The sequence below is a fragment of the Lepus europaeus genome, chromosome 4 (genome assembly GCF_033115175.1).
Source record: "Lepus europaeus isolate LE1 chromosome 4, mLepTim1.pri, whole genome shotgun sequence".
Classification (NCBI taxonomy): domain Eukaryota; kingdom Metazoa; phylum Chordata; class Mammalia; order Lagomorpha; family Leporidae; genus Lepus; species Lepus europaeus.
In genome coordinates, this window is record NC_084830.1 from 100,685,572 (window position 1) to 100,704,724 (window position 19,153).

General features: G+C 51.9%; 2 protein-coding genes across 5 annotated transcripts in view; both read right to left on the minus strand.

Moving 5' to 3' along the window:
• Positions 1 to 8,235, minus strand: part of MAPK9 (mitogen-activated protein kinase 9) — a 51,868-nt gene extending 43,633 nt beyond the window's left edge. For 3 of the 4 annotated variants that reach the window (XM_062188575.1, XM_062188576.1, XM_062188578.1), the window contains exon 1: positions 8,147 to 8,235. The gene's annotated coding sequence lies outside the window, so the exon portion shown is untranslated. Of the gene's footprint in view, positions 1 to 7,708; positions 7,860 to 8,146 lie in introns of those variants that run through there. The other variant, XM_062188577.1, reaches the window with a different exon arrangement.
• Positions 8,236 to 14,805: 6,570 nt separating this feature from the next.
• GFPT2 (glutamine-fructose-6-phosphate transaminase 2) overlaps positions 14,806 to 19,153 on the minus strand; it is a 45,770-nt gene continuing 41,422 nt past the window's right edge. Inside the window, exons 18-19 of the mRNA XM_062188579.1 lie at positions 16,896 to 17,057; positions 14,806 to 14,898 (exon numbers count right to left, since the gene is read on the minus strand). Of these exons, the coding sequence (XP_062044563.1) occupies positions 14,854 to 14,898; positions 16,896 to 17,057 (207 nt within the window). The 3' untranslated portion in view covers positions 14,806 to 14,853. The remainder of the gene's footprint in view (positions 14,899 to 16,895; positions 17,058 to 19,153) is intronic.

Here is a 19,153-nt window from a genome sequence, read left to right on the forward strand (position 1 = left end):
ATCTTAAAAAAAAAAATACAAGTGGTAGTAGAAAATGACTGGAATAGCTTTTTCTAAAGATCAACTTACAGTCTGTCAGAGGCTATGACAGTTCAACATGTATGGGTGCCTCTGTCCGTCACAAACAGCTAGGAGCCAGTCTTGAAGCAGCAGATTATCCACCACTTGGGGGAGAAGTATAAGGAAGAGATGTCTCTCTTTGGGTATTATAACATGAGTTGCAATGAGGGAAGGGCTATAGACAAAATGTCAACATGCAGGAGACGGATAATAGAGGCAGAGGTCTCACACTGTGTCCAGACAAGGTAGCTTCTTGTTTGGTGCAAGGACAGAGGACTGAGACAGACTGAGCCAAAAGGCAGGTACCCAGAGGGGCAGTTGCTCCTTTACCATTCCTAAGAACAGAGCTACCCACTGCAGACAGGGTCCTGTGCCAGATCCCCGGGCCTGCCTTCAGCATGCTTACAAAGCACAGGCTGTGGGCACCCACAGGAAGAGCTATGAAACGAGGAGGGCCCTAATCCCGGGAGGACAGGGAAAGGTTTGGGAACGGGAGGAGGAGCAGCATGGGCAGAGAAGTGGAGGCGCATCCCTATGGCAATGAGTCACCCGAGACCTGGTATTACTGGGCGGTGGGGGAGTGGAGCCGCAGAGGGAAAAGGAGGCCAGATCTCCACGGGCTGTAGAAGCCATCCAAGCACCAAGGGCTGTTGGCTTGCTGTTCACACAGGGTTCTGGGGAGGTTAAGGCGGGGCTGGATGAGTGTGGCAGGTGGGAATGGAATGAAAAGCACAGCTTCGAGGCAGGCTGTGCGTGACCTGTGGGTCTGGAGAGGAGGAGGAGGAGGGCAACGAGGCTGGAGGAGGCAGGACAGCCGGCGGGAAGTACCTACGGGACAGCAGCGTGACTGTGCGCAGGCTGCTGATGGCCTCCAGGACCCATTCCTTCCTTGCTCACTTTAGCGACAGAAACCTCCTATCCCTGGAGTACAAAAATAGCTGCCCTGCTGGAGATGAGTCTGGCAGCCTTCCTGGTAGTCAGGTAGGGCCAGACAACTGATGCTGGCCAACAGGACAAGAGCAGTGATGGAGGCAACCTTCAGGTCAGAAAGCTACCCACCCTCCATCTGCCCTCCTTCCTGCTGCTGGCCGAGGAACCGGCTGTCTGCGATCCGGAGACAGAGGTCACAAGGTCACAAAGCAGAGCTGCCCACCAGCCGAATCCTGAACACCCTGGAGGCACACAGCCACCCCCACGCTGCACCCCTACCCACACTGGGACTGGCACCAGCCAACCCCCACCTCGGAGCAACACTGGACTCGGCCACAGTAGCTTGCAGCCTATCTCTGAGCAGTAGTGTTAGGTCAGCTGTTCGCATTTGCTGAGGACATCCAATCATACTGGCTTGCAGAAACTGAATACAATTTCACCTCGAGACTTAAATAATTCCAATATTATGTCGTCCTTATTATGCAGGAAAAAATATCACGTAAGAGGGCACCTGTCAAAACCACCTTCTCTATCAAGTTTGGATCTCAGCAGAACAAGACGGAGAACCTCGCAGCAGCCTAGGAAAGCATGAATTCAGCTCTGGATGAATAAGCTCTGTCAGAAGAAGCCTCCACAAAATGCACCATCAACTGGGGCTTGGAAAACAGGCTTACAAATTGGTAAGTGTAAGAATTCTGCCCCCAAGCCACATCATTCTGCCCTGGGCTTAGTACACAGGTTTTGCAGGTCCATCTCCTTCCCCCAGGCCGTGAGCTCTGCAAAAGCAAGGAGGGAAAGGTGTGAAGCAGGGCAGGAGAGAAGGCTTCCTGGAGAAGGCAACACCGGAGCTCAGGCTTGTCCACGGTATCAATCAATGTGCAAGGAAGCAGGCACCTTCACAAAACTGGCGAGAGCTATACACTGGTGAAACACACTGGTGAAAGAATACACGCAATAGCTAATGTAAACTTTAAACACACAGGAGTTCTAACCTGAAAACTACAAATCTATGAATGTATCTGACAAATACATGTATTCAAACATTTGAAGATATCCATGGAAGGGTTTGTAGTACTTTTTTTTTTTTTAAAAGATTTATTTTATTTGAAAGACAGAATTACAGAGAGAGGTTGAGCCGGGGTGGGGTGGGGGGAATCTTCCATCTGCTGGTTCACTCCCCAGATGATTGCAACGGCCAGAGCTGAGCTGATCTGAAGTCAGGAGCCAGGAAATTTTTCCGGGTCTCCCATGCAGGTGCAGGGACCCAATGACTTGGGCCATCCTCCACTGCCCTCCAGGGCCACAGCAGAGAGTTGGATCAGAAGTGGAGCAGCCAGGACTAGAACCAGCTCCCATATGGGATGCTGGCACTGCAGGCGGCAGCTTTAATTGCTGAGCCACAGTGCCAGCCCCTGAAGTACCTCTTTTTTAATAGGCAAAACACTAGAAATAACCTTAACTACACACTGGGTTGACTAGATGATGGCATATAAGTAGCATAAAGTCATTACATAGGAGGCGGGGAACCCGTGTACTGATATGCAAGGTATCTCAGATGTATAAAGGAAATAAGGCAAGTTGGAAAACAATACACACATCAATGCCAATCTACATAAGAACACCCCCACACACAAACCCACAGTCTATGCCAGGAAGCCCAGAGAAACAGTGGGAAATGAGAACTTTCACTCTTCCCATTATAACTTTCTGTTCTGTTTTTTAAACCATGCACACATTTCACATTTAAAAATGGACTGAAAAGTTTTTCATGAAAGCTGTGGGATGGTGGTTCTGCCAGCTGTATGGTGGACGGGTCGGAGACAAGACCGGAGGCAGGAGAGTGGGCCAGGCTTTTACAAGTTACAAACAGCTCGTGAAGGGTTACTGTCACCATTCTGCCAACGAAGAAACTGAGGCTTGGAGACAGTCCAGGAGTTGCCCAAACTCCCAGTACGGCCCAGGTGTGAACTGAGGCGCGTGTGACCCACACAGCACTCTCCCATCTAATTGTGTTCAGGAGGTGAAGGTGTCCCAGACCTGGAGAGGAGCAGGAGACACTCGGGCCTTCCCATTTCACCCTGGTGGCTTCTCCCTGCCAAGATGACTCTCAGGCACACCTTCAGTCACAGCAGCCTCCCGAATACTCTGGACACACTATTGAATTAACTGACGGCCAGTCACAGGGAAAAGCGGACTCTCACAATCCCTCTGCTTCAGCACCCGCTGCTGAACTTCTTAGTGGTTCCACTGCCCTATTTTAATTCTTATGAACAGCTCAGCACAACAACTTAACAGTTCCTGGATAATCAAGACCTTCTAGCCTCTTGAACCATCAGTTCTTAAAGCTATGTCATTTACTGCGAGACAGAAAATCAAGTAGCATTTGGTTTTCACCTGACCCATCGTGGGCTCCAAGGAGCGAGTGTGATTCCCGGCCTCCTGTCCTGCTCACAGAGACTTGGGCTTTCTTGTTATTCCTCCCTGGCCTCGCTCTCAGCACTCCACAGATGGGCAGCAGAACTGCTCTCTCAGAAGCAACTCCTGCTACTTCCAAACGGCCACAGCACGCCGTTCGAGAACGGGAGGAACGGAGGGAGGCCTGTCCACATGCTAACCTGTACACGACTGTCACAGCAGCTTTGTCTGTACCAGGTCCTTCAATGGGTGAATGTACAGCCACATCATGGGACACTTTCCATCCTTAAGAAGACACACATTACACTAAGGGGGTTCTCAAGGACATCTCACAGTCCTGAACCTGTGGAGTCAACCAACAGCACATCAAAATGTGTCTTCAGAAACTGTACTGAACACAGACAGACTTTTCTCTCATCGCCACTCTCTAAACAATACAGTACAACTATTTACATAACACTCACATCGCACTGGGTATTCCACATCATCTGGAGATGACTTACACGGGATGATAGGTGCGTTCTAGCAAATGCTATGTCATTTTCTATAAGGGACTTGAGCTCCCATGGATTTTGGGTACCTGGGTGGCAGGAGTGGAGGGGTGCCTAGAACCTAGTCCCCTGAGGATACTGAGGCATGGCTGTACTTAAGGGTAACAAGGCAATCTCAAGTCATATATATATACATATAATATATATAGTTCCATGTATACCATATTCCTGAAATGACAAAACTACAGAGATACAGGAGAGATGAGGCGGTTGCCAGGGGTTGTGCATGGTGGGGGCCTAGGAACGGTGCAGCTACAAAGGGGTGGGGCAAAACAGTTCCATGTCTTGATTGTGGTGGTGGTGGCTGTCACATGAATAGCCGCATGTGAAGGCAATAAGCTGTACACACGTTGCACCAGAGCCAACTTCCTGCTGTTTGATATCTACTGAGCTAAGTAAATATGCAATCAGGGGGAAGACTGGGTGAGCGGCACCTGGGACCCCTCTGTACTGTCTCTGCAACTTCTCATGAATCTATAACTATTGCAAGATAGAAAATTTTAAAAAGAGAGGGATTTGCTGGAAACATGCAGTGATCATACCATTCCCTGGATTCCTTCAGGAAGACTGGAATCCTGATCAGCACAGCACAGGAGACGGCAGGCCCTCTGACCTGCTCTTGGGCAATGTCGGCCACCTGGGGTCAGCAGCCCCGCCCAGCTACTGGATACCTTCAGGACTCTACCCCAGCTGCTCCATCTGCCTGAAATGACTCCCCTCCCCTCCTCTCCCCTGCTCCTGGGTAACCTCCTTCGAGCATCTGCCACTCTTGCATTTCCCTCCACAGCCTTTCCCTTCATGGTATGCAGGACGTGCCCTCTTCCCTGCCTTGTCCTGAACTTGTTTTCTATTGTACCACCAGTGAAACTCTTGCTTCCATTCTGTGAGCTCCTTATGGGAGAAAATCGTCTGACCTATTTTTCAATATTCTGCTATTAAAGGGCATGCCCAGTAAATGTTTATTCAAAGATAAAACTATGTGGGAAAATAAACGTATGGGGCAATGGTTAAAACCAGGATGCAAGAGTCAGATCCCCTGTGGGTCTGCTGCTGATCTGAGCCAGAGCACATGCCTGCACCCATCTATGAAATGGGGACAGACACGATTCTCGCCACCTCCAGAGGGAAGAGCCCAGCTCATCTCAGGAGGTCAGGGCACAGGAGTGCACCCCGAGTCTGACTTGCTGGTTCATCCCCGAATGGCCACAACTGCCCAGGCTGGGCAAGGTGGAAGCCAGGAGCTTCATCCACATCTCCCACATGGGTGGCAGAGGCCCATGCACTTGGGCCATCTTCTGCTGCTTTTCCCAGACCATGAGCAGGGAGCTGGATCAGAAGTGGAGCAGCCAGGAACTCGAATCAGTGCCCATACGGGATGCCGGCGTCACAGGCAGCAGCTTTACCCTCCACACCAGCCTTGGGTCCCTACCTCTTAGTGGTATACAAGTATATAATGAAAAACTCATGGGTGAAATAACACTTAGGATTTGTTTAAAAATAATATGGGAGGTAACTGTGTACAGATAAGAGGCTACCAATGAGGCAAAATCAGCCAGAGTTTCTAACTGTTGAAGCTGGAAACTATTCTGTTTCTTTTTGCGTGTGTTTTCAGAGTCACTATCATAAACAGTTAAAAGACTAATGCTGAAGCCTTGTTCATACAATCAAGTACAAATGATTAAGAATTAATTATTAGGTTGGAGCCAGCGCTGTGGTGCAGCAGGTTAACACCCTGGCCTGCAGTGCCAGCATCCCCATATGGGTGTCGGTTCAAGACCCAGCTGTTCCACTTCCCATCCAGCTCTCTGCTGTGGCCTGGGAAAGCAGTGACAGATGGCCCAAGTCCTCTCTCTGTCTCTACCTCTCTCTGTAACTCTTTCAAATAAATAAAAATAAATCTTTTTAAAAAAAGAATTAAGGAAAAAATATAAAAATGGAAACTTTCTTGCCAAGTGTGAAGTCCAGGTACATATTTAGACCAAAAATAGTTGCCCTGCAGCCAAATCAGCAGTCTTAAGAAAAATCCCTGACTTCTATGTTACCTGAGACATCAGGGAATAACTGGTTACTAAAAATCACTTTGCCTGGTACTTTATCCAGAAACCTGATTTTATTTTAAGTAGAAACATTCAATTCTACCCTTTAACACTTATTTCAAAGTTATGCCCTTTCACTAAATTATTTTAAAGTCCCAGGATCCTGAAAGTTAAATTCTCAGGCAGATGAAAACTTTCCACAGAAGTCTATGCCAAAATAGGAATTTTTTAACCCCACTGGGTACTTCTGAAGAGAAGAAAAAAAGGTTAAATGGAGGAAAGCATTACACAGATTGAGTGTTGTTGTTTCAGAATGAATTAAAAGCCAAAAGAGCACAGGCAGGGCTGGGGGCCCCAGGGAAGCATCGTCTTGTGAGGGGCCATGCTGCGGAGCGGGGACTCGGGGCTCTTCTTCCTCTGTGAAAACAGGTGTCTTCACTGCTCCTTCCAGGGCTCTAGGGACCATTCAGTAAGCACCTGAGCAGGCCGGGCTCCCGCCTGCAGTCCATCCCGGAGGCCCACAGTCCCGCAACCAGGCTGAATGAGGTCTGTCTGTATTTGGCTTGGCTCACAGTTGTTTTTTTTTTTTTTTAAAAAAAAAAAAAAAAAAAAAAAAAACAGCTACTGCCAATATTGAGAAATCAGGAGAGTGCTGTGGTTTGAGGCTTCTTTTAGAAAATTGCTGGGCGAGGGGCTCCTCCTCCAGGGTCCCCACCACTACACACTCCCACACCTGGCCAACGCCACACAGCGTTAGGTTCCTTCCTTGGCCCTGCCCTTTCACACTCTCTGCACCTCTCCTGGCCTGGCAAGCGTGGAGGCCCACCAGCACCACCTGTTGCTCCACCCTTCCGCAGGCATCATCCACTGTCCTGGAACCAACCCTGTGCGCCAGGCCTTTTCCACGGGGCTCCCAGGCTCTCTGGGGGAAGGGACCCTGTCGCTTCCCTGTCACTGTCCCTAGGGCCCAGCAGAAAGCATGACCTAGATAATGGAGAATTCAGTGGCTGTCTCCTGGATTTACTAGGAGGTCGTTAGAGCTAAACCATTATAAAGATGTAACATTTTATATCATAGCTCGTTACCATAGTTATCAAATAACGAGGTCAAGGACGTTAAGGTGTTCTACAAAATGAGAACAAGCTTCGGAGTTTCACAAGTCACTCAGAAGTCACTAAATGAACAGGTAAAGCGGAGACAACAGGTAGGCACGCTCCTTACATCATTCATTCATTCGCTGAACTGAGACTATCAAATACTTACTGTGTGCTTTCTGTAAGTACCAAGAGAAAGCAGACAAATCAGATAACTACCTGTTTACAGAAAGCTACAGCCTAGTGGGGGAAGACAGAAAAGGAGAGGCAAATAAATAGAACAGTTTCAACTCAGAGTTCTAGGAAGAAAATGAAACAAAATAACAAGACAGAATGATCCTTGCAGAGGGTAGCCGAGGAAGGCCTCGCTGAAAATGAGACATCTGGACAGAGCAAGGAACAAAAAGATCCCGGACGCGACGTAAACAGGAGAGGCAGCAGGTGCAAAGTCCCGGGGACACGGAGGTTAGCAAGTTCCTGGCAGGTGGGAGGATTAGCGGGCCCAGGGAGCAGTGCTTTGGGGAAGAGCTGTGGTGGGCAGGGCCTGCTCCGCGTAGCTGAGCACTGGGCGCGCAATGACAAGGCACAGGAAGGGTGGGGAGGGGGCTCCCACCACACTCACGCCAGCAAGGGGCAGTATCCGGCCCGATGGTCCACCAGTGTGCACAGACTCGCGTCCAGATGCTCCCACAGACAGCCCAGTCTTGAAGAGCAGACATGGCCCCACTTTCCCGAAGGGGCAGCCAGCGCCTAATCCAAGGTCGCGGGGACCACCGAGCATCCGGGGCGAGAGGACAGCTGCGCGGCCCGCCTGGAGGAGGGGGCCACAGACCCCCGCGGGCGGGTCTGCGGGGCCAGACTCCGCGGTCCACGCCGCTGGCTGCGGGCGGGAGGGGGCGACTGCGGCACGGGCGGGCAGGGGCGGCGGCCGCGGCCGCCAACAACCCCGCGGCTCCCGCCGGCCCCGGAGGCCCGGCCCCGCCGGCCCCGCGCCCACCCCGCTCCCCGCCGCGCCCGACCCCAGCACCCACGCCGGGCCTAGCCAGCCCTTCGGGCTCACCTTGCCTCCCTGCAGCCGCGCCGGGGTAGAGGGCGGGCGGGCGCACTGGCGGCGCTGCGCGCTGGCCGCTCCCGGCTAGGCTGGCCGCCCCGCCCCGCCCCGCTCCGCCCCGCCGCCGCCGCCGCCGCAGTGGGTGTGAGGGGCGCGGGGCGCTTCGACCCTTCCGGTCGGCTCCCTTCCCCTCAGCCGCCGCCGCCGCCGCCGCCGCCGCCGCCGCGGCGCCCGGCCTGACCGATCCGTGACTCCACCAATCAATGCGCGGAGATCCTGGCGGGTGCGGCCAATCGCGCTAGGGGGCGGGCCGCTGTCGGGCGACTCGGGCGGGGCCGGGCCAGGCCGGGTCTGCGTCCGAGGTCTGGTGCAGGGTCCGGCGGCGGGGGGCAGTGCCGGCGTGTAGCGGCGTGTAGCGGCGTGTAGTGGGCTGGAGAGACGGGCGTGGCTGAGGTCGCCCCATGACCCCGCTCTCCGGGCAAAGAGGGTCCGCAGAGCTGCGGCCGAACGCCGAGCCGGGAGGAGGCGAGAGAGGATGGACCGCCGGCGGGGCGCGGCGCCTCAGGACCGGGGCTACTCGTGGGTCCGAGCCCTGGCGCTGCAGGTGCAGGCGCCCAGCAGCGAGGCGACCTGGAAGGAGACAAGGAGGAGGGAGGCGCGGCGCCTTGGACTCAGCTCGCTGCGGACGTGCCACACGCACGCCCCACGGGACCGGTTTAGGGGTGCGGCCAAAGGTCAGGGTGCAGGCGCAGGGTGCGAGGAGGTGACCGTTCGTGCACCAGTCTTCCCGGCCGACAGGAGCAGGAGGGAGTGTGCTGGCTGACAGGGCTCAGGGGGAGCAGGAGGGCCCCCTAGGGACCGGACAAGTACAGCTGGGATGAGGGGCGGAGGCGGGGCTCCCCGAGGGGAAAGCTCCGAGGCCAGTCGTGGGCTAGGGGCGTCGGATTTCGGGCACCGAAAGAGTTGGGGACCGTGATTGATAAGTGGTGAGTAAGGAGCTGGGGCAGCAGTCCCGGGACGCCGAGGTCCACAGAGCAGGGGGAGTAGCAGGACCCTGCGGGTGGTGGTGGTGGTGGTGCAGAATTTGGGGAGAGAAGCGAGCCTGTGACCCAGGTTAGGAAGGACCGGGCTCGTGCAGGCACCAGGGCCTCAGAGGAGGGGTGGGGCAGAGAACAGGATCTAGCCGTGGTATCCTCCCATGGCCACCAGGGGGAGTTTTCTAAAATTGAGTATCACTAATTCCTGCTCCTGAACGTGGTCTGCATTGAAATGGACCCGTCTGGTGGGCTCCTGCCACCTGCCTCAGCTGCTCAAGAGAAGACAGGGAACCTAAAATTGCCGTTACTGAAAAAGATGAGAAGCTAGTAAAAGCCGGGCTGTCAGAGATGAAGTCCCAACAAGGAGCAAATGTGCATAGACACATCCCCCAGGCTGGGAAGGGACGGTGGGTTTCCAGAGGCACTTGGGCCTGGTTTTTAGCAGTCACCCCGTGCATGGTAAGGAACCTAAGTTTGCTGTATGTGCATACGCAATTAGGCATATGTCACTGAGGTTTCTGAGGGAATTCTGGTTATTCCTGGTTTGTCCAACAGTAGACATTTGTGGACACAGGTGGGGGAACGTGGGAAAGGGCAGCTGGTCTGGCACAGAGAATCCTGATTGAGGCCTGCAAGTGTGATGTGAGCCAGGCAGGACTCATGCGTGTGACTGACACCAGTTGTACCTGGCAGGCAGGGAGAAGCAGGGGCAGCAGCAGAACTTCCAGACAGGAGGAAGCCCCTGCAGAGGCTGGGCAGGCAGAGAGGGCACTTGGGTCCCAAGGCTGAGCAATGAGGAGCCATGTGCTATGTTCAGGAACCTGGTCTGCTGGTGATGGGGCAAGCAGACTAGAGTTGTGAGCCTGAGGGTGAACTGGCACTGCTGACTTGGGGCACAAGGACTCAGCTCACCAACAGCTCTGGTTTAACCTGGAGCACTTGTTGTTGATGTATTTCATTTTTTAAAAAAAGATTTATTTTTATTTATTTGAAAGTCAGAATTACACAGAGAAGGAGAGGGAGAGAAAGAGGTCTTCCATCTACTGGTTCACTTCTCAAATGGCTGCAGTGACCGGAGTGGAGCTGATCTGAAGCCAGGAGCCAGGAGCTTCTTCCAGGTCTCCCATGCGAGGCTCCTGGTTTCAGCCTAGCCCAGTCCTGGCCATTGTGGCCATTTGGGGAGTGAACCAGTGGATGGAGGATCTCTCCCTCTCTCTCTCTCTCTCTCTCTCTCTCTCTGTAACTGGGACTTTCAAATAAAGTAAATCTTTAAAAAATATTATTTTTAATTCCAAAAATTACAAAAGGCAAAACTTGAATTTGCCAGACAAGGAGTAGACCTATGCTCAACCCACTCAAATATGTGATGTGTACATGTTGCATTAGGTAAAATCTAGAGATGATTGAAAGTATACAGGAGGGTGTGCCTGGGTTCTCTGCAGATAGCATCCTGTTTTACAGAAGCGACTTGAGCATTTGTGGGTATTGGCATCTGCGGGCTCCTCTACCAAGGGACAATGGGATGGCCTAGTTCTGAAAACGGAGGACAAACACCCACCAGTGAGTCAGCAGAGGGCAGCACTGGGCTAGGCTGAAATCAGGAGCCTGGAGCTTCCTCCAGGTCTCCCACGTGGGTGCAGGGGCCCAAGGACTTGGCCATCTTCTGCTGCTTTCCCAGACATATCAGCAGGAAGCAAGATTGGAAGTGAAGCAGCAAGGACTTGAACAGGTGCCCACATGGGATGCTGGCAACACAGGTGGTGGCTTAGCCAGCTATGCCATAACGCTACCCCCCTCCAATATTTTTGATCTGTGGTTGGTTGAATCCATGCCTGGGTGACAGACACAGAGGTGGAACATTGAGGAAAAGCAGGGGAACTATGAGCACAAAAGTCAGGATGGCCACTGCCTCCTGGATATGAGGATGACACATTTTCTAGATCTCACCCAAATCAAACATCTCAGTTGTGGTATCAGCTGTGGTTTGCTTAGGAAGAGGGATTCGAGCAAGAGTCCCTCATTAATTTGTTAGGTGTGCTAAGGATGGAGGTCTTGGAATGCTGCCTTGGCTCTCGGTTCCCACTGGTTCTCCTGAGCTGGCTTTGGAGGAGCCACAGGAAATCTGTTCATCTCCATCCATTGCTGCTGGGAGTACCCAAGGGCCATAGTAGAACCTCCTGTCAATTGGACCTACATTTTGTTCTTTTGTTTTTAAGATTTTTTTATTTGAAAGGCAGAGGTACTGAGAGAGATGGAGAGCCAGAGATCCCTTCCAACCCCTGATTCCCCTGGTTCACTCCCCAAATGACTACAACAGCCAGGGCTGGGCCAGGTCAAAGCCAGGAGTCTGGAATTTCATCTAGGTCTCCCACATGGGTGGCAGGGATCCAAGGACTTGGCCCCTTTTCTGCTGCTTTCTCAGGTGCTTTGGCAGGGAGCTGGATAGGAAGTGGAGCAGCCAGGACTCGAACCAGTGCTTATATGGGATGCCGGCATCATACACAGTGGCTTAACCTGCTGTGCTGTAACACTGGCCCCTGAAACAGCATTTCTATTGGCCTCTGTCAGAAGAGAAACAAATACACATGCTCCTCAGTTTGCAATGGGATAAGTCTGGGTAAATCCACCCTAAGTTGAAACTGTCATCAGTAGAAAGTACATTTAGGGGCTGGCGCTGTGGTGTAACAGATAAAGCTGCTGCCTACTGTGCTGGCATCCCATATGGGTGCCACTTCTAGTCCTGGCTGTTCCACTTCGGATCCACTCTCTGCTATGGCCTGGGAAAGCAGTAGAAGATGGCCCAAGTGCTTGGGCCCCTGCACCCATGTGGGAGACCCAGAAGAAGCTCCAGGCTCCTGCCTTCGGATCAGCCCAGCTCTGGCTGTTGCAGCCATCTGGGGAGTGAACCAGTGGATGGAGGATCTCTCTCTCTCTCTCTCTCTCAGCCTCTGCCTCTCTGTAACTCTTAAATCTTAAAAAACAAAACAAAACTGTATGTAATCCAGGGGCAGGAGATGTGGTGCAGTGGGTTAAACCACCACCATTTAGGACTCTTACATCATCCCATATTAAAGTGCCTTGGATTTAGAGCTGCCTCTGCTTCTGGTCCAGCTCTCTGCTAATGTGCCTGGGAGACATCAAATGATAGCTCAAGGACTTGGGGTCCTGCCACCCACGTGGAAGACCCAGATGGAGTTCCAGGTTCCTGCCTTCAGCCTAGTCCAGCCTTGGCTCTTGAGGGCATTTGAGGAGTGAACCAGTGGATAGACTCTCTCGCTTCCTCTCTTTTTAATAAATAAATACTTTTAAAAAAGATTTATATATTTCAAAGTCAGAGTTACACAGAGAGAAGGAGAGGCAGAGAGAGAGAGAGAGAAAGAGAGAGAGAGATTGTCCAAGGACTTGGGCCATCTTCCACTGCTTTCCCAGGCCATAGCAGAGAGCTGGGTTGGAAGTGAAGGAGCCGGATCTCGAAACCAGTGCCCATATGGAATGCCAATGCTTCAGGCCAGGGCGTTAACCCACTGTGCCACAGCGCCAGCCCCATAAATATTTTTTTAAACAAGAAAATATTTAATCCACCTAACATCATAGCTTAGCCTAGCCTAGCCTACCTTAAACATGCTTGGAACACATTAGCCTATAGTTGTGCAAAATCATCCAACACAAGGTCTATTTCATAGCAAAGTGTTGACTATCATGTAATTTATTGAGTACCATACTTAAGGATGAAACAACTCTTTAAGTATTACACAGTTTCTGCTGAATGTGTATACTGTTTGCACCGGTATAAATTTTAAACATCCTAAGTCAGTTCGGGACTATCTATGATTTCTGTTCCTTCACTCTCTTCCAGATGTCCCATGAGTGCCTCTCACTGGTGGAATTGAACCCAGAATTGCAGTTCCCACGTCTCCAACACCAGCCGTACAGGGGCGAGCCTAGCAGAGGCTGGAAGAGTTGCTAAGGAGCCCAGCAGAACCCACAACAAAGGCTGGCTGGGCTCTGAGCCCTCCACGTAGGTGTCGTTCACGCTGAGTGTGAGGGCACTCACCCAGGGAGCCTACATCCCAACTGTTCAGGCCTCCAGAACTGTCTCTGGCTTTCTGTCTTCCTGCCTTATGGCATTAATATCAGCCTAGTGAGAGGCTCCCTGGGGAAACAAGTGCAAATTGGAGAACTTCACCCCTGGTCGATGTCTCCAGTGTCCTGGCCACCATCCCAAGCAGCACTGTGTTTAAGGCCCAACCTCTCCCAGGGTCAGTGGAACATCAGCTGAGAGTTCCAAGTCTCCTGTGTTTTGCTGTATCCTGTAAAACGCTTTTCATTTTCACCCCAGAAGCACACAGGTCCTAGGCATAAGGCCAAGACCAGTGATTACAAAAACAGTCTGTTTCGTATTGCTATAGCAAACTACTGGAGACTAGATAACTTTATAAAGAAAAGAAGTTGATTTAGCTCCCAGTTCTGCAGGTCTGACGTTGAGGGGCCCCATGTGATGGTGACCTCTTTGCCTGCAAGTAATGAGGCAGCACAGGGCATCATATGCAAGACTCAGAGGTCACACACAGACACACATGTATGCTTGTGCGTGTCTTCTCTCTCCCTCTCCTTATAACGCCACCAGCGTCCAATCGATAACCTTCCCCAAAACTACCCGCAAAGCCCCACCTCAGAGTCAGACAAGCTTCCACTCTCTTCAGTGCCTCACCGTGGGATAGAATTTCACCCCAGGAACCCTTGAGAAGCACCCTCCAACCATGGCCCAACCACCGCCCTGACAAGCAGGGCTGTTCCCACCACACACTGCCCAGCTCCTGTAGGGTCTTCTGCATCCCAAGCACACAGGGCGAGGATAACAAAATCCAACACACAAGACAAAAAAAGTTGTACTGTCTTTATTGTCTTAAAATTGCATAGTACTCTGATTGTGCACGCTTTTAAAGAGAGAGCAAGGTAGCCCCACGTAAAGCTACCCTCTTGAATGGGATACCTCAAGCTGTTTTCCTATGGGCAGGGAGCAGGGCTGGGCTTAACAGGAAGGAGGATCGGATCAAACAGAAGTTGGAGAGCTGGACTATGGCCAAGAAGAAAAGGCTGAAGGAAGCCGAGATTTCAACTGGACGAACAGGAGGCACAGGAGATGGCGGGGGGGCCTCACTGATGTCGGAATGGGATGCGGGAGCAGCCCAGGGAGGAAGGAAAAAGAGAGTCCTGAGGGCCAATGCCTTGTGCTCAAATCTGAGAGGAGTGCCACCCGCCAGGGGTGAGCCCAGAGATGCATGCAGGTGTCACCGCGGCCACAGAAAGCCCCGTGCTAGAAAAATAACTTAAAAGCTATACAATCATCATTATAAATATTTTGTCTTTTAAAACTAACTAGTGTTGGTTTAAAAAGGTTCACAGTTATTCTAAGGAGAGCTGTATCTCTATTGCACAGTAGTGGAAAAGTCCGCTCTGATCCCCATGTGTAAACAACGATCCCCTTCTCCGGCAACTTCAGGACACAGAGAAACAGTATCTGCTGGAAGCAAAAGCACTTGGGTACAAGGCACATCGAAGCTGTCAAGCTCTACGGAGCGCGTGGAATGCCCACTCCTCTTCCCACGCAGCTCCCCTGCTGTCGGGACAGGGCTTGTATCAGACTAAAGATGGCGAGGTTTCGTCCAGCTCTTGTTCTCATTCCACGGTCACAGACTTGGCCAGGTTCCTGGGGAAGTCGACCTGAAATGAAGGAGAGTGGCTGCTGTCTCCACACTGAGGTGACAGACGTTCCTGGTCACCTCCAACCAGGAGCCACCTGGAGATTTGCAGCTGGAAGCACCCTCCCTGCTCAGAGCCTTCCCCAGCCCGAGAGCGGGTTAGCTCCTTCCATCAACAGCCACTGTGCACCTAGCAGGTGTCATGCTGAGCTAATGCTATTAAAAGAATAGGATTTCTGCTTTTAAAACCAGCAGCTCCATTGGTACTGCTAAACACTCACACACTTGGCATTTCATTGAGACTCATTAGGGTAGGGTGGGAATTGGAAGGAAATGGGGGAATGATTGCTAAAGTGGGCTTCTACTCCACGTACAATGGCTTATCTCATTTCTATGTTAAAAAAACGATTAAACAGGGGCCAGTGCTGTGGTGTAGTGGGTAAAGCTGCCGCCTGCAGTGACGGCATCCCATATGGGTGCCGGTTCAAGTCCTGGCTGCTCTACTTCCAATCCAGCTTTCTGCTATGGCCTGGGAAAGCAGCAGAAGATGGTCCCAGTCCTTGGGCCCCTGCACCAGCATGGGAAGACCCGCAGGAAGCTCCTGGCTTCTGGCTTTGGATCGGCACAGCTCTGGCCATTGCAGCCAACTGGGGAGTGAACCAGCAGATGGAAGACCGACTGACCTCTCTATTTCTCTGCCTCTTCTCTCTCTGTGTAACTGACTTTCAAGTAAAATAAATAAATCTTTTAAAAAAAGATGAAACAAAAATATAAAATTTTAGCAGACGTCAATTCTGGATGAAGCATACATTCAGCTTTTTGTTATGTTATTCTGTTTATATTATTCTTTTATGGCTATGTATTTTTAAAAGCTTCTAAGCTAAAATTGTAATAAAACTTCCATTTCTTTGCACAATGAATTATGTCTTCATACACAATGCTGATGAAGTTGTAAATGAGTTCTCTTCTGGAACATAACTTGCCAATACATGTCTCAGAATGCTGAATCATTTGCTAGAGTAAGAACAAAGCTTAATGTGTGAAAGATATATGTATAAATATCTTCACTGAAGTGTTAGTTATGAAGAAAAAATGGAAAACAATTCAATTAATAGGAGGCTGGCTAAGTAATTTTTACAAAAGTTGTTCTAAGATTGTGATAGCTATTATGCAATGATTAAATGTTGTATAGGGGGCAGCATTGTGGTGTAGTGGGTTAAGCTGCCACCTGAGGTGCTGGCATCCCAGATGGGTGCTGATTTGAGTCTTGGCTGCTCCATTTCTGATCCAGCTCCCTGCTAATGCACCTGGGAAATCAGTGGAGGGTGCCCCAAGTATTTGGACCCCTGTACTCATGTGGGTGACCTAGATGAAGCTCCTAGCTTCTGCCTGGCTCAAATGTCCCGGCTATTGTGGCTACTTGGAGAGTGAACCAGTGTATGGAAGATCTCTCTATCTCTCCCTCTCTCTCTGTGACTCTGCCTTTACAATAAGTAAATAAATCTTAAAAAAAAAAAAATAGAGGAAAGTTACTTTGGGGCGAGCAGTTGGCCCAGCAGTACAGATACCCATTACCCACATCTAAGTGCCAGGGTTCAAGACCCAGCACACTCCTGACTCCAGCTTCTTGCTAATACAGATTCTGGGTGGCAGCAGGTGATGGTTCAAGTAAGTGGGTTTCTGCCACTCGGGTGGGAGACCTGGATTGAGTTTCTAGTTCCTGGTGGTGGCTTGACCTGTCCCCCAGCCAACGTGGGTCCTGGAGAGTGGATCAGTGAATGGGAGCACTCTCTCTTTTTCTTTCTTTCTCCGTCTCTCCACCTCTTAAAAAACCAAGAAGCTCATCTTGGGGAATTCTGCCTTCCATTTGCACAGCCTCTTATTTGTAATGAAGAAACTCATCAAAAGCTTAAAAGAGATACTTTAAATGAAGTTACTGTTCCTACCACTGTTTACTCCTAGTCAGTCTTTAAAGAACAGAAAGGGACCGCTTGCTGTGCGAGGGGCGTGTTGACCTACGTCGTATCCTCGGAGGACAGCCAGGTGGAAGGACAGCAGCTGCAGCGGGATCACGCTGAGGATGCCCTGCAGGCAGTCCACCGTGTGGGGCAGCTCGATCGTCTTATACGCAAACTTGGAGCTTTCCGTGTCGTCCCTGGAGCACAGGATGATCGGGCGGCCCTAAGGCAGAGAGGCAGCATCATCAGATGGCCTGAGAGACACAAACCGTCCTACACGGCAGAGGTTCCGGGATCAACAGGACTGGAGTGGTCATGGTGACTGTGTTTGCTGGAATTACAGGGGTGGTGATGTGCAGCATGGCTAAGGGGCACCATGTCTGACACGCTGCTGCTTCCTCACCGGCTGGTGGCCGCAGTCGGTGCCCAACTGCTGAGCTGCAAAGGGCGGGGCAGACTCATTCCAACCTCCCCTGGGGCTCATATCTAGTGATGGAAACCAAAGTTCAAAGCCAGCAAACCAGTGAGAACAGATGGATTTCAGATGAATGTCACCAGTGCAATACAAGGTGTGGAAAGCCTCTCAAAAAAAGGCAACATCTGGACAAGGCCTCAGTGAGGAGCTGCCCCTCTCTGGAGCTGTGTGCAGGACATTCCAGGCAGAGGGAACCTCTAGCACAAAGGCGCAGAGGTCGGCAGGAGTGGGAAACAGGAAGATGGTGATGCCTGGAACTCCTTGAGACAGTAGCAGGCGGCTGCATGAGGCGCGCTTGTGGCTCACTGTGGTTGGAGGGGAAGCTGTGGGGAATCTCAGCAGGGGGATGATGTGGCTGTGTTTCGTGCCAGTGCTGGGCCGGCTGTGGCGGCAGCCAGCTGAAGCACCTGCGGGACTTCGCCCTGCTTTGAGTCTTTGAACCGTCCCAGATGGATCTGCTGAGGCTCTGCCCGCCCACACAGGGCAGCTGTTGATGACGAAGCTTCTGACCGGACTTTGTCCCCAGTTCACAGATGGGAGTTTCTCAGCCCTCAGACTTCCCCAAGTGATTGTGGTGCCTCTGTTAGTCATGGTGGGCCCCTGAGCTTATGCTAATGAGGTGACCCAAGACAGGCTCAGATACAGGTTCAGGATGGGGCTGGCCATGACAGGAAGACCAGCTGGAGATGGGTTGGTCAATCAGATGGCCAGTGATCCAGTCAACCATGCCTGCTTAATGCAACCCCATCAGAAATGCTGGGCACCGGAGCTGGAAGCCCCTGCCAGCTCCCTGGTGAGACAGATTGTGTGCTGGGTGCCTTGGGGCTCTTCTTTGGGCTGGTTTTCATTGTACCCTTGATAGTACACTTGGTTTTGTTTATTTTTTTGACAGGCAGAGTTAGACAGTGAGAGAGAGAGAAAGAGAGACAGAGAGTAAGGTCCTCCTTTTCCATTGGTTCACCCCCCCAAATGGCTGCTACGGCTGGCATGCTGCGCTGATCCAAAGCCAGGAGCCAGGTGCCTCCTCCTGGTCTCCCATGCTGGTGCAAGGCCCAAGCACTTGGGCCATCCTCCACTGCACTCCTGGGCCACAGCAGAGAGCTGGACTGGAAGAGGAGCAACCGGGACAGAATCTGGCACCCCAACCGGGACTAGAACCCGGGGTGCCGGCGCCGCAGGCGGAGGAGTAGCCTAGTGAGCCGCAGCACCGGCCCCTTGATAGTAAACTTGTAATAGTAAGTATAAGGCCGGCGCCGCGGCTCACTAGGCTAATCTTCCGCCTTGCGGTGCCGGCACCCCGGGTTCTAGTCCCGGTCGGGGCACCGATCCTGTCCCGGTTGCCCCTCTTCCAGGCCAGCTCTCTGCGTGGCCAGGGAGTGCAGTGGAGGATGGCCCAAGTCCTTGGGCCCTGCACCTGCATGGGAGACCAGGACAAGCACCTGGCTCCTGCCATCGGATCAGCGCGATGCGCAGGTTGCAGCGCCAGCCGCGGCGGCCATTGGAGGGTGAACCAACGGCAAAAGGAAGACCTTTCTCTCTGTCTCTCTCTCTCACTATCCACTCTGCCTGTCAAAAAAAAAAAAAAAAAAAAATAGTAAGTATAAGGCCAAGGCTGGTGCTGTGGCCTGGCAGGTAAAGCCGCCACCTGCAGTGCCGGTATCCCATATGGGCGCCGATTCTACTCCTGGCTGCTCTACTTCCGATCCAGCTCTCTGCTATGGCCTGGGAAAGCAGTAGAAGATGGCCTCAGTTCTTGGGCCCCTGCACCCATGTGGGAGACCCAGAAGAAGCTCCGGGTTCCTGGCTTCGGATCAGCACAGCTCTGGCCTTCGTGGCCAACTGGG